The sequence below is a fragment of the Condylura cristata genome, unplaced genomic scaffold, assembly GCF_000260355.1.
Source record: "Condylura cristata isolate star-nosed mole 26May11 unplaced genomic scaffold, ConCri1.0 scaffold00003, whole genome shotgun sequence".
NCBI classification, from domain to species: domain Eukaryota; kingdom Metazoa; phylum Chordata; class Mammalia; order Eulipotyphla; family Talpidae; genus Condylura; species Condylura cristata.
In genome coordinates, this window is record NW_004567104.1 from 40604113 (window position 1) to 40619857 (window position 15745).

General features: G+C 38.8%; 1 protein-coding gene across 2 annotated transcripts in view; it reads right to left on the minus strand.

The window, feature by feature from the left end:
- Window positions 1-15745, minus strand: part of PLCXD2 (phosphatidylinositol-specific phospholipase C, X domain containing 2) — a 43118-nt gene that overhangs the window by 7092 nt on the left and 20281 nt on the right. For both annotated transcript variants that reach the window (XM_004675226.2, XM_012733842.1), the window contains exon 3: window positions 3166-3626. In XM_004675226.2, the coding sequence (XP_004675283.1) occupies window positions 3166-3626 (461 nt within the window). The remainder of the gene's footprint in view (window positions 1-3165; window positions 3627-15745) is intronic.

Below are 15745 nucleotides of genomic sequence, written 5' to 3' on the forward strand. Positions count from 1 at the left end.
CACTCACTGGACTGCAATCTGGAATGGCTGGCCCACCGGCATGATCCAGGCATCGAGGGGGAGGGTTTTGAATGTGTGGCTTATTTCCAGTGCACATTAGCTCATGACTAAGGTCCCTAAAGCCCTGGAAGCACTAGGCTGGATGCACCGAGTGGGCTGATCATTACTCTTGTTGTTTTTAATGGTTTTGAGTAACGTCTGACTGATGGCTAATGAGGTCTACGCTAAACACGTGTGTTAATGAGGTTAACACAGGCTCATATAAACAGACTGCCTGGGCGGTTGGGAGGGGCTTCCTGCTGGCGGTGTATTTGGTCCTCTGGAATTCCGGATCTGAAATCTGCCAGTGGAATGGAGACTGTGGGAGAGGCAGGGGTATGTGATCCTTCAACAGGGCCTGCCAGACCATTTCCTGTGCTGTCTGGTCCCTGAGCAGCATGTCAGGGGACCAGAGGATAAGAGGATAGGGCTGTAATTTGCTTTGGCTTGGGAAATGTGCAAGAAGAACACATTCTACAAGAGGGACATTACATGCGTTTCCTAAAAAGCAATCTGATCCTGGAGCTTATAAGGGGAATTTCTTACCCACTTTTACTCTACCGACTCTAGGGGCAGTAACTCATCCCAATCCCTGAGTTTTGCACCTATGGGGCTATCTCACTCTTCTGTATTTTTCTCTAGATACTCTCCCTACCAGCTGAGCAATTCATGCTCAGTTCTTCTCCTGAGGCTCAGATTTAAAATCTCATTTCCTTTAAGAATTATTCCTTCATCGACCTACTCTTACTCTGATTAGTCCTTCACTAAGAAACCCTTGGCACACATAGGTTTACACTAGGCATTATTTTTCAAATGGTTGACTAGAAACCCCCTTTCCTCATATATGTGGTACATCTGAGAAAGTTTTATCTTTTAACTGTATACTGATTAATTTTCTATTTTACTAGCATTATGTAGTCATCGTACTTTCTCATAAAAATTCTAAATACTGGTGAACTGCAGATTAAATGGCCTAAAACCCACAACCACTGTGTACATGGATATAGATGTGAGCTGTGGGGTAACTGCATGTTGAATAAATGAAATTTTACTTCTTGTTATTAAATTGTGGTAGTAAAATACTCAGGGGGCGTATACAAGGAAGCTCACTACATAATGAACATTTAAAGTTTAACTACGATCAAGGCCCTAGCCCAGTAGGGGGGAGATGATGAAGACTCTGAGAACTCTTGGTTTAGTTTTTAAGAAGCAATACAACCCAGAAAAAATTGGAAAAGGAAAGGCAGAATTCAAATTGATGACACATTCCCTTTATCTGATATGTCATCACAATCTCCTTCAAAAGTTTAGGAGTATTTATAATTGGATGATTTAGATTAGCGCTCATACTTAGACATTCACACAACAGCACTGTGCTGCTGGAAAACCACCTCCACACCATTATTCTGTAGACATGTGATACTCTTACAGATTTCTAAGCAACTTAGTATGCAATTTTTATAGTATTATTTTTCATGGCTGGTTTACAATGCAGCGAATGATTTAGAAGTATATATAGTTCACATCTCTTAAGAAGTGTGGTCTGTTACCACATCATCAAAGCGCCCATAATAATACTAACCATAGCTCATTGGGTCCCTCTCTGCTTTGCTTCCCTCTTCCCACCCTCTATTCTGCAGAATACAGTGTGTACAAAATCACAACTTTTTATAACACACATGCTGTACTCAAATTTAACCTTACCTGAATGGCAATATTCAAAAGCCCTCTTAGAGTTCTCTGGCCCTTTTTTCCCATTCTGCTAGTTCCTTAAGAGCCTCTATAATTGGGGCTCAAGAATAAAGAGAAAGTGTTTTACCAGCATAATCTAGACATTAATTGTGAAAGTCAACAAAATATGTGAATAGCCCAGGGGAGCAGCAGAAACCAACGTAACTCTGGAGTCCAACAGCATGGGACTCAATTCTGCCACTTTCTTGCCTCTGGTGAATGACATTTGCTTGGGCAACTTGCTTAACCTCTCCAGGTCTCAGTTACCTCATCTTTAAAATGAACATAATAACAAAGCCCTTACCTCAGTTTTGCTGAGAGTACTGAATATGGTAATCCACCTACCCAGCATGGTGTAAAGACCATGTAAATGTTAGCTGTTACTGCTGCTGTTGTTATACCATTATTTAACATTGCAAAAGAAAGATTGTATGGGAGGAAAAATATCTCCCCAAGTTAAAACTCTTAGTAGCTAATAGTCTGAGCTTGAACAGATAATAAATTTAGATTTTGGGGGAGGGCTGTGATAAATATTTGGTAAAAGATCACTTTGAAATTTTTAAGAAGGAAATATGGCTTACATAAATTTTAATAGCTACTAAAAGTTAACCTTGATAGCTTTTGTGAAAAGACATTTAGTGTATTTATGGATGTACAAAATAGTACATCTAGTTAGGCAGAAGTTAGGAGTCTTCCTTCAATCCTCACTTCTGGTCTCATGCTGTGGGCTCTGCCTTCTAATTGATTCAAAATCTAAGCACTTCCCCACACAATTGCCTTACTTCCTTCACTCCCTGTGTTCCAGGCCTCTTCCTAGCAGCTCCTTAAAACCGACTGAGGTCACAGAGTCTCCTCACAGGTTCTTCAATCCTAAACTCATTCCCCCTCTGACCTACACTCTGTGAATATGACCTTTTAAAAGGTTAACATTCCTGAGATGAATCACTTCATCTGCCTTTGTCAGCTAATGTTTTACTTCCTAGTTAATACTTGGCAAGGGTTAATGGACACAGAATTGAAGACAGCATGGAATATACTACCCCTGAGAGGAACTAGGAGGTTGAAACCAGACAATATGGGAGAAAAATGGTAAAACCAAGTGGTCCATTTTCACAACTTGGTCTTGGACTGGTTCTGATCAAGTCATTCAGGATCAGATTAGATGCCAAACAGATCCCAAGCAAGTTGTAAATATTTAAGGTTTTAATTCTAGTTCAGTGGTGCCCAGGGGAGACCTGAATGCCAGCCTAGGGCCCAGGAACCAGTAAGTATATGTTTACTATTCCACACAATCTATGCTTTTTAGCCTAAGAACTCTGGAGAGAGAAGCCCTGGCAATATCAAAAAAGCAGATGGGTTAAGTTTTTTCTCTTGGAATTACATGTTTCCCCCTACCTGGTACTTCTTCTCCCATAGGCTTTGAAGTGTCATACTTTCCACACTACAGGCTGAGCATAGCTTGTTTCCAAAGGCCTCCTGGATGCGGAGAACTAGGCATTTGTGATGGGCTTCATCCATGGCATAGAAGTGGTTGAAATCCAAGAAGACAATCTCTTGAGGGTGCTGTGTAAGAAACAAGTCAATCTCCATCAATCCATCCCAGACTTTTATGCCAAAGAGCCCATGGATAAAGTAGATTTCCTGGTCACCATCCCCTGGTTTGGAAGATACACGAAGATCAAAGTAGCGGATCCCAGCTTCGAGCTGTTCCCGGAAAGTCAGGTTCTGAGTCACAGACCATTTCTTCATTAGCTTCTTCACCAAGGAGATCCGGGCCAGGCGTTTGATAGCTGGGGTTTGGTCAGGTCCCACTGGAGACTTCTCATCTACCCAGTAGCTGAATGAATCATGGGAGCCTATAAAAAAATAATAAACGTGAGGAGAACGTTGAGATGGGGGCTGGGAAAAATATAAATTGACAGGAATATAAAACAAAACAAAATTAAGAACCAAATGCACATAGAAAATTGTAAATGAATATTGGGGAAAATGTTCAAGTTGTTGGGAATGAAATAAAAGTTATATGGTCTTATTAGCAGCTTTATTAAGCCTGGTATAAAGCTATAATTCTCATATATTGTTGGTGGAAGGTAAATTAATAAATACTCCTTTGGAAAGCTATTTAGTAATGTGTTTAGAAAGAGAAGGTTTAAAATATTCATACCATTTGAACTAGTAATTGCATTTTAGGAATGCTATTCTGAGGAAATGAACTCTCTCATTTCGATAAACAAAGCTGCTTGCTGAAAAATTCTGTCTAGTTGCTTAAGTGTTCCTCAGAATTTTTTATGGTGGTATATCCACTTCATTCCTGCAGTCAGTGAAAGGAAAATTATGAAAATCTGTGTCTATTTCTACAATGCTGTGATAGGTATTTAAATTCTAGGAATGGCAGAATTAAAAAAAACACCTCTTTTTATGCTTTTGTATACATTATATTATTATTGTGTAAGTCTGAGTCAGTAGGAATGATTACTTGGCAGATCTGACACACATTTTGAAGAACTCAGCACAGAGTAGTGGTATGACCCTCATCTCTAAAAGAATGAAGCTGGCCCTCCCTGGTGGCACAACGTGTAGAGATGCAGCACTGAAAGCTGGCCACAGTCATTTCAGTGTGAGTTCAATTCCCACCTCAGAGGTGACCCACATGCACAGCAGGCCTCTCCTGTCTTGCCCACTGCTTCCCTCAGCAGTGTACTTTGTCTATCTGCCTGCTCTACTCCCCACTCTGTGGTGAATCCTCTCACCGCCCCTGCACCTCTGACCTGTTATGCAGATCTGTATGCATAAATAAATCAATCTAAAAAAAAATGAAACTGCTACTAAATGATCAAATGCATGTCCCATTCCTGTATTAAAACACAAGAGGGTAGGTGTTCACTTAGATGCTGAGATGATACCACAATTATTAAGATTTAGGTGACACACAATAGCCATTTTTCTGACTACAGTAAGACAATATTTCACTCATAGTTAATGGCAAAAACCATATTAAACATATACCTTTCATTTTGTTATTGGTTTCTACCTAATGTCAGCAATTATTTGTCACCTCTGTGAATGAATCTGAGGTTGGGGACCCTATAAAGATGGCCATGGTTTATGAGCAAAATCTAGGAAGAAAATACATTTTTGAGGTTACTAACCTTTTTAACCACTACTAAATCAGAATTAAAATTCTTGCATTCATATTAGTTGACCATCACCACTAATCCATTTTACTACATCTTAAGCTAGGCATTTCACATAAAATATATAGAATTTTATAAAAGTCTGGTGTTTTGTGTTATTTCCATTTTCCTAAAAAAAATCATTCTGGGATGGCTTTACTATTTTATCTTTCACAAATAAAGCAAAAAAGTATGTCAAAGGCTGCTTTATTTTTAGGTAGTTTCTAGCACAGGGAGTCACTATTAAGAAAAAGCATACTTATTGCTCCTTAGGCAAAGTGAATTTTGCAAGTGAGAAAATTACTAGTATTTTTCAGGTAGAAATAATTGCCATTACTAATAGAAATATGGAACAAGTCCCCCTGGATTTTCCATATTAGCTGTCTCTGTTAATGAGACTCTCTGGACATCTGCCTAATGTTCTCCTTCCTTAGGCTGGAGAGAAATAGGAAATCTTTATATTCCTCATAGAGAGATTCATTTTGAATACTTAATATATAGATGGTGATCAGCCAGTTATCTTTTCTCTTTAAATTGTATTAGCAGCCCAGCTGTTCAGGATTGAGTGTGTAATATAACACAATACATGCATTCAACTTAATTTTCCCCTGGGTATCAGGAAACAGTCATTATCCAAGCATAAAGGAGAGACAAATTCCCTCTGGTATTCTCTTGTTGGTGCTGAGCCCAGTTTTATTTCCTGAGGGAGATGTGCTAACAACCTCCAGTGCTTTTCTCCATGTCTGGGAATTGTGTAGCAAAATGATAGCAATGGGGCCCTGGAGACCATTTCTGAATACACAGGGACACACTTGGTGCCCAGTACAGACCCAGAAGCGGGAGGGCTTACACATTCCCTGGGAACACAGAGTCTATTGATCTCTTTGCTCCTTTTTCCATTTCCTCTTCTCCTTTCTGACATCCTGTGGCCAGTACCTCCCCCTCCCTCTGCTTGATAGAGAAGGGCGGGACAATGGAGCAGATTGTGTGTTGAATGTTTTATAACCTTTGTCCTACCTAGATCTACAGCAGGGAAAGTCAATCAGTTTCCACTATCAATAGATTGTCTTTCTACTTACATTTTTTCCCAGGAAGGTTTTATTCATATGGGTAAAGGAACATTCAGCTACTTAAATGCATTTAAGTATTTTTTTTTCAAAAAACAGGAAAGATGTGCTCCTCTCTCTTACAGAGTATTTACAAATTATGCAACCTGCAAGTAGTACTTATAAAAGGAAAATCCCCAAATTTATTATAGACACCAAAATTTCATTATCAAAATTTCCCTTTGTCCCTATATCCAATGGAAGTTTTCTTACTTAAAACATTTTTTTAATTGAACTAACACTGATTTATAAATTTACAGAGGTATAGGCATTATACTCTGACATTCATACATGAAGACTGTCATGAAGACTGTCTATAATTAGGGCTGCTTCCCCCTGTCGTTGATGACACTTCTTTCTCTAAGAGAACTGTGCATGGGAGTAAGGGAGAGCAACTCCTTAAGGTCCACTTCCATCAAAGAGATAACTGGTCAGAACTTCATCTTTCTGTGATGTCTGCCAGAGAAATATTTTTGTTGAGGTTACCCAGCAGTAACTGTGCATCCTCACTCATCATTCTCTGTGGATCCCGATCTCTATTATAAGATTTAAGTGCTTCCTTTAATCTTTTTTTTAAAATTTATTTATTTATTTGTACAGAACTGGGGTACTGGCCAGAGATTCGGAGGGTGAGAGGATTCACCAGAGACAGTGTGGGGAGCAGAACAGGCAGATCGACAAAGTACACTGTAGAGGGGAGCAGCGGGCGGGTCAGGAGAGGTCTGCCTCGCCATGTGGATCTCCTCCGAGGTAGGCGGGGATCGAACTCATACGGAAGTGTCTTAAGCTTCTTTGTGCTGTACTTTAACCCGCTGCACCACCAGGGCGGGCCCGCTTCCTTTAATCTTAAGGAAAAAACTAGATTTAAGTGCTTTTTTTTTAAATCTTAAGAACACTTTCCCTTACATGTCCTACCTCTCCAAGTGACTACCTTCTTTCTGCCTCACTGTCAAATTTTTGAAAGCACAAGCCAGTTCTACTGCTTTTATTTTCTGTGACCTACACTCCCCTTCTATCTGAAACTCTTCCTATCCTTTTATTGCTACTTTTGATCCTTAAGACCTCCAATCAATGACTCCAAATGAGGGTTCACTAAGTGAAGTATTTTCTGGAGCCTTCCATTCCTTTGTGTTTTAGCCCTATAAAGGTGAGAGGGTTTTCCCTCCAATTTTCAGAAATTAATTTTTCTGTAATCCTTTCATTTTCACAGTGACTTCTTGTTACTGTTTTCTTATAGAGTTAACAAACATTACAAAGGTTTCATCTTTGTCTTCTTTTTATATACAAAACTCTAGACAACGTATTGTGAAAATACTCTAATCCAAAATGGTGATCCTTAATCTTGGATACCCACCATCCAAGCTATTAAAAACATCAATGACCAAGATCCCTACCTAAATCTATGAGTCAGAGCCTCTGTAGGGTGTTAATTGAGAATGGAAAATTTGAAAAGCTCCTATGGGATTCTATGGGGTACTCAAGCTTAATATCCATGGATATGCATGTAAAATTATTTTCATCCAACAAATTTTAATGACTTTTGGGGGTGGCTTTCTAGAACATCTTCAGAACCTTTAAATAATAATCTTATGGATGCATTTTTTCAATATTATTTTTGTTCCAGGAATGACTCCTGCCTTTGGACCAATTGAATAGATATGGCTTGTTTTGGAGTAATAAAAATATGGGGAAGATTTGCCTTCCTTATCATACCTTCTAGTAAATGATTAGGTGAGATTATTTAAAGTTAATTAGGACCCGACATGTGGAGTGGATTATAGAGTTCAAAATAAAGTCACTGAGATAGCAAAATCATGAAGAAAGAAATTTGAATGATTAAAGTTTAGTGGGATGTTTATAGTTATTTCCTTTTACATGGCACGAGGCTACAAGAAAATCTATGAGATTATAAATTGAAATTATAAGTTGGCTTGTGAGAGCCAGAGGCAACTAGTTTGTTCTTTATCTGGATCACCCATTGCTGCTTGATTCTTTCAGAGATTTGCTATTTAGGGACTGGGGAATCTCAAATGAGCATGTAGCAGTTTTTAGTTAAAGCAGTTTCATCACCCACTTCTTGCAAATTGAAGAAGTGGCCATTTTTCTAAACTCAGAAATATCTTAAAGCAAGCATCATAGGAACTTGGTCTTTAAATAAAAAAAAAAGTAGTCAAACCTCACACCCCAAATGGTACATTTCATTAAACCACAGTGGCCTTTCATCTTACATGGTGACTGTACTCGTAACCATGAGGGAATATGGACATACAAGAACTTAGGTCAAAGAAATTCTGACCTCATCCATTTAAGTCTCTTTCCCCCACTTCCTTGAGGTACTGCTCTACTTTGGGTGAGCTCCAAGTTGGTTTGCTGCAGCCTACCCTGCCACCCTCTGTTTGCTCACACCTTTCAGCCTACCCTTAGCAGTGTTTCTAGCTTAGCTATCACTCTCAAGGCAAGAAAAAGTGGTCCTTGGAGAATGAAAAACACCTTACCCTTCTTTATATAAAGTTCTCTTCTTTTGTCTCTGTGTGTACATAGACATTTTCACACACACACACACAGTACTTAAACATTTATACATTATATTTGTATTATTAAAATTTCATTGTGGGGAGAGGGAATGCACAAGCTATAAATGGCTAAAAAGAGTCCCTAGTGAGGAGAGTAAAGGACAAAAGGTTGACAATTTCTCTAGACTGAGCTCTCTGGTAGCCAAATGGACACCTGACTATCTGCGTTGGACTGCTCACCTGTCCCTCACTTTATCGTGAATGGCATGGATCTCCCTGCTTCCAGCAACAGCGTCTTCCTGGACCCGTCCGTACAGTGGCCCAGTAGTGGAAAGCTTTGTTTTTATGCCAGTCCTCAAAACACTCAATCCCCCCTTTTCAGTTGAAAATCAACTCAAGTTCCTCTTTCCCTTATTTAAAAGAATATCTCCACTAGGCATCTCCAGGTACAAGTCATTTCTCTCCTATTCAGCCACAAAGAACAACAGGCTGGAAGTTTGCAAGATTCAGCAGCAAGTAGACATTTAGAAACAGTGAATCCTGAGACTAGATTTGGTAAACTACCATAGTTGTGATTAAGCTATGGGGAAAGTTCCCAGAGGTTGACTACGGGGTCTGGTACCACGCTGTCTCAATTTCTAATGCTGGATCTACTGATAAAATGTTGCACCTCAGTTTCCTCATTTGTCAAACAGGGATAACACAGTGTCAGAATCAGTGGTGTGTATGAATATTAAATGATGAATTTGGTTAAAAACCTACAAGAGTCCTTGAAACATATTATTATTATCATTTTGTTATTACGGTATTTGTATCATCTATTTGAGTAATTGCTGAGAAACAGTACTGGTTTATAAATAGTATTGTGAAGCCTCATTAAAATATTTAAATTAAGGGGCCTGCTGTGGCAGTTAATATTTATAGGAGATAGGAAAAATGAGTTTTACAGTTAAGTGACTTATTTTAATTACTCTAGAATCAACATCAAAAAGATAAGTTTAGATCACAGTATTATACAGTTTAGATTGGCACTGAAACTAAAAATATAAATTATTTCTAGACTGCTTCAATATCAGTAACTTAGGAATAGATAAATACAGTGACTATATAATTTGAAAGTATGAGAGTTCCAAGAATATTCTTGAACTTCTCATTTTTAAAAAAGATTTATTTGGGCCCTCCCTGGTGGCACAGCAGGTTAAAGCACAGCACTGAGAAGCTAAAGCCACTTCCGCATGAGTTTGATCCCCGCCTGCCCCGGAGGAGGAGATCCACATGGCGCGGCAGACCTCTCCTGACCCGCCCGCTGCTCCCCTCAGCAGTGTACTTCATGGATTTGCCTGTTCTGCTCCCCTCTCTGTCTCTGGTGAATCCTCTCACCCTCCACATCTCTGGCCTGTACCCCAGTTCCATATGAATAAATAAATCTTTTTTTAAAAAAAAATTATTTATTTATTTATGCTTACAGAACTGGAGTACAGGCCAGAGGTGTGGTGTGTGAAAGGATTCAGAGACAGAGTGGGGGGAGAGAACAGGCAGATCTAATGAAATACACTGCTAAGGGGAGCAGTGGGTGGGTCAGAAGACGTCTACTGTGCCATGTGGGTCAGCTCCTGGCCGGGGATTGAACTTGTACTGCAGTGGCTTCAGAAAGCTTCATAATGCAGTGCTTTATCCTGTTGCACCACCAAGGATAACCCTGAACTTCTCATTTTTAACATCATAGAATTAGATATCCTTAAGGAAGTTCTATTTAAAAATAACAAGATAAAAAACCAAATCCAATATATTGTTAAAAGTACGTCAGACAGCAGATTCTTGGAGAGTGAAAGCCTATATAATCCATTATTGCAAATGGAAAAAATAACAATGCTTTTTTAAACCATCACAAAACCCTGTCATTTTTCATAAATATTACTAAAACACTCAAATATCCATAGAGGTATTTACAAGGAATCTTTCCATAATATAAAGTATTATGGAATACTTTAAACCCAATATTACTTTCAGAAGTTTTTATTTTCTTACATTTGAAAAACACTAATGCATAGTTCTTAGGGACATGAGCCAGGCAACTTCGTGTTATTCACCATTTCCAACATGCTTAATCGTGATTTCTCTTTGTCTGTGAGTTTTTTAGGCCTCTGGGGTTCACCTGTTCTATTTATTGAGACTTTTCACTTTTTTTTTTTTTAATATTTATTTATTCATGCAGAAGTGGGGTACAGGCCAGAGATGTGGAAGGTGAGAGGGTTCACCAGAGGCAGAGTGGGGTGCAGAACAGGCAGATCAACGAAGTACACTGCTGAGGGGAGCAGTGGGCGGGTCAGGAGAGGTCTGCCTCACCATGTGGCGCTCCTCCGGGGCAGGTGGGGATCGAACTCATGGGAAGTGGCTTTAGCTTCTTTTTATTGTGCCTTAACCCGCTGCGCCACCAGGGAGCGCCGAGACTTTTCACTTTTTTTTCACTTTTTTAGACAATATTTGTGCTCCATCATGTGGTGAGGCAAGAGCTGAACCTACTGGGAAATGCAATTGTGGACACATCCTTTCACCTGGATGAACTGCAACTTAACGGCTTTTGTCAGCCCACAAAAGTGAATTCACTAAAATGATTTTTTTTTTTTTATAAAATAGGTAGTGAATAGGCCCTCCCTGGTGGCGCAGCGGGTTAAAGCACTGCACTGAGAAGCTAAAGCCACTTTCGCATGAGTTTGATTCCCGCCTGCCCCAGAGGTGACCACATGGCGTGGCAGACCTCTCCTGACCCGCCCGCTGCTCCCCTCAGCAGTGTACTTCGTCGATCTGCCTGTTCTGCTCCCCACTCTGTCTCTGGTGAAGCCTCTCGCCGCCTCTGAGCCTCTGGCCTGTACCCCAGTTCTGTATGTACAAATAAATCTTTAAAAAAAAAATTAAAAAAAAATAGGTAGTGAATAAAAAAAATATTGTAAGTTGTTACAGTAAATTTAGAAAGCAAGACTTTATAGTAAGTATAGGTGTTTGGAACTAAAAGTTCTCTTAATTACCGCAGTATTTACGTGCACGCCTGTGTGTGGTGTTGACACTAAAGCTGGCTTTATTAAAAGGAAATCCAGATAAAACTCTTACTTACAAGAAAAAGAAAATCTTTTGGAAAAGTATGTTTGAAGAATTAAAAAAAAATTCCACTACTTCATGGATGTATTTTTACCAGTATCAACATAGAGAATTTCTAACAGAGTTAATAATTTTTCAAAAATTATTTTAAAGACAATATTTGAAAAAGTCATCTATTCATGTAAATCTCAAATTTTTATCAGGATTTTATGATACTATATCACAACAAAGATGGTCTGGTCCATTGCAAGCTTGACTTTAGAACATGTACTGAACATGCACAATTTTCAATGAAGCATATTGTTCAATTAGGGTTTATCTATTTCACCTCAGCTTGAACTTTAGTTCATATGATTTGTAATTTACATAATCATTTCCTGATTAGTACTCTATACCTGTGAAGTCAGAGTAATGCAGGAAACTTACAAGGAAATGGGTATAGCTGTCTCGCCAGCTCTCCATTGGAGTTGATGCAGCATAAAATGGTATTGAATGTCAAATTTACTTTTCTAAATTGATGTAAAGTACACACACCAAAAAATTGTTCCAGACAAATTAACAACATTTTAGCAGCAAAAACCCTCCCCATCCAAAAACAATAACCAAAAGATATTAAGGGTGCCAAGCACAAAGACCAAAAAACTTTGCCTAAAATCTACTAACGGTAGGTATTTCATATGATGGCAGCTACCAGCTTGCAGGGCAGGAGCAAAGGCTAACGTCGGTGCAACAATTATGAGTGCAACCAGAAGAAGAGAGAGAGATGTACAGACATCCAGCTACATAGATGTCATGTCTCTATAACACCAATATCATGCTTTACAAAGAAAGAGAAAAGATGTATTTAAATCAAAAGAAGGGAGTAATTTTCCGTACTTAGTAAGGAAGAAGAGTAGAGAAACAGATCCCAGAAGGAGCTGGGATCAGAGAGTGAGAGGTCCTGCTGATCAGTAGTTCTTCCTGATGTGGTCTGTTTGTCTTTGACAGGTTCAGAGATGACACTGGGTGACTTGATGAACTATTTCAAAGGGTTGAGTTTTTTTGAGAAAATAAGAGGATCTTATACTTTTATTTACATACCTTTGAAGACTTCATAAAATTTTTTATTAAGAAAACGTTCAATTGGCCCTCCCTGGTGGCGCAGCAGTTTAAAGCACTGCACTAAGAAGCTAAAGCCACTTCCGCATGAGTTCGATTCCCGCTTTCCCCGGAGGTGACCAAATGGCGTGGCAGACCTCTCCTGATCCGCCCGCTGCTCCCCTCAGAAGTGTACTTCATCGATCTGCCTGTTCTGCTCCCCACTCTGTCTCTGGTGAAGCCTCTCGCCGCCCCTAAGCCTCTGGCCTGTACCCCAGTTCTGTATGCACAAATAAATAAATCTTAAAAAAAAAAAAGAAAACATTCAAGATTATTTCTTAAATATAAGCTTTAGATTTAGGCCCTCAAACATGTTGTCTCACTAAATGGCTTGCATTTCATGGGCCTGTGACTTTTGTGAAAGTTGAAAATTTTTAAATACACTAAAACTAAGGCAATTAAAATGTTCCCAATAAAGATAAGACTTGATCTCAAACTGGATATTTCTAAGGTTTGGAGAGATCAATATTTAATTTAAGATGCCACTGAAGACATGTCTCAATATATGAGTATGGAATTTATCAGCAAGACCAAATTTCTGGAAGAAGAAACATTTAGTAACAATCCACCCCCTAGGTACTACTCTCAGTACTACTCTCAGATTCAGTGGCAGGGAATATAAGCATGGACACCTCTCTGGCTTTGTTCCAAATGAACTCGAGATCCCTGATTGTTTGCCTCTGCCTTCCTATGCATGCCAGTATCAGCTCGTCTCCCTCTCTGGCATCTTCTTGACTCATGACAGCCAGCTCTGCCAGGAGTGGGACCTTCCAGGAATTGCCATCTTAGAGACAAACCAGCAGAGCAGTGTCTAAAGGAGCCAATTTTCAAGGCAAGTTAAAGAATTTGGTGCCAGCTGACACAGGTTTTCAAAAGTGGCTTCTCATAAAATGGCTAGGTATTACAAAAGAAAGAAAACCACTCTTTAATACACATAGTAAAGGCTTTATCTGGAATATGAGCATGTGATAAGGGAAAAAAATCATTTTGAGTCTGCATTATGTCTAAACAGAGAAAATCCTGTTAAGTGTAGTAGCTTTTGTTTGCTAGGCACAACTGAAATATTCATCTTTGGCATTAATGGCTTTTTGACACACTTGAATCAATTTTAAGCAATGGTGGGGGTAACGGTTCAGAGACAGAAGTTTGGAAAGACCTCAGCTGCTCTGCTGAGGAAGAGAAATTGAGAGATCAGGAGGGAAGGCTGAAAAAGGTGGGAATTAGATATGGAAAGAAAGTCACCACCTAGGGGGTGGCACAGCTGAGGAGAGAGACTTTGGAGAGAAGACAAACCAAAGGGGATTATTAAAAATATATTATAATTTCATTTATTTCTTTCTCTTTAAATAATATATAACTTTTTTTAGCAGCCATAAAGTTGACTTTACTGCATAAAATATGCACTAGGTTAATTTTTTAAAAAAATAATATAATAGTTTATTTTTACATCTTTTTGTGCATTTTTCCATCTCAGTTAATATATAACTGTTTTTAATGTTATATTTTGAAGGGGTGTCATATTAAAATGTCTGAACCAAACACACATTTCTGTTCACCACTGTTTTAGGTCCCATCACACCAGGGGCTTTCTATCCCTCCTTGACTCCTTTTTTTTTTTTTTTTAAAGATTTATTTATTTATTCATATAGAACTAGGGTACAGGCCAGAGATGCGGAGGGTGAGAGGATTCACCAGAGACAGAGTGGGGAGCAGAACAGGCAGATCGACGAAGTACACTGCTGAGGGGAGCAGCGGGCGGGTCAGGAGAGGTCTGCCACGCCATGTGGTCTCCTCCGGGGCAGGCGGGAATCGAACTCATGCAGAAGTGGCTCCAGCCCTGCAGTGCAGTGCTTTAACCCGCTGCGCCACCAGGGAGGGCCCCTCCTTAACTCCTTTTATCTAGTGACTTTATCAGAGTCACTTTTATTATTGTCCTGCATCTCTTTAAGGTTGAGAGGGACAAAAAGGTTGGTCATGCGAAGAAAATGTAGAAATCTTAAAAAACAAACACAAAATCAAAATATAGGAGAGTAAACTCAACCAAACTCATTTTACAAAGCCAGTATACACAGAAATCAAAACCAGATAAAGACATCTCAAGAAAAGAGAGTTACGGGCCAATATCCTTGAAGAACATAAATGTAAATATCCTGAACAAAATGGCAGAAAACTGAATTGAACAATGTATTAAAAGGCTTATACCATGACCAAGTGGGATTTATTCCAAGAATATCAGGATGGTCTAATATGTGTAAATATCAGTGTGATATACCACATTAACAAAGTGAAGGATAAAAGTCGTATGATCTAAATAGATCCAGAAAAAGCACTTGACAAAATTTAACACTCATTTTGAGACTTTTTTAAAGGATTGAATTTTTCTTATGCTTTTATTTACATACAGAGTGGGTGTTGAGGGAATACAAAAGCCCATAAAACATAAGAATCCCTCCATTACCATTATGCTTAAAGACTAAGTTAAGATTTTCCTCTGAGGTCAGAAGCAAGATAAGGATATCTTATTCAATGTAGTATTAGACACCCTTGTCATAGCAATTAAAAAAGAAAAAAAAGTCATTCAAATTGGAAAGGAAAGTATAAACTGTCACTAGTTGTAGATGACACATTATTATATACAGAAACATACAGAAATTCTCCCCAAAATTTCTATAAATAATGAATTCAGTAAATTGTGGGATATGAAATCAAAAACTTGTTTCATTTCTATACACTAATAACAAACTATTAGAAAGAGAAATTAACAGTAGACAGTCTCAATTATAATTGTATCAAAAAGGAAAAAATACCTAGGAATAAATTTAACCAAGGAATGAAAGATATAGGCAACTGAAAATTATAAACAGAGATATTTCATGTTTACAGATTGGAGGATTAATAGTGTTAAAAAGTCAAGAATGGCCCTCCCTGGTGGCGCAGCGGGTTAAAGCAC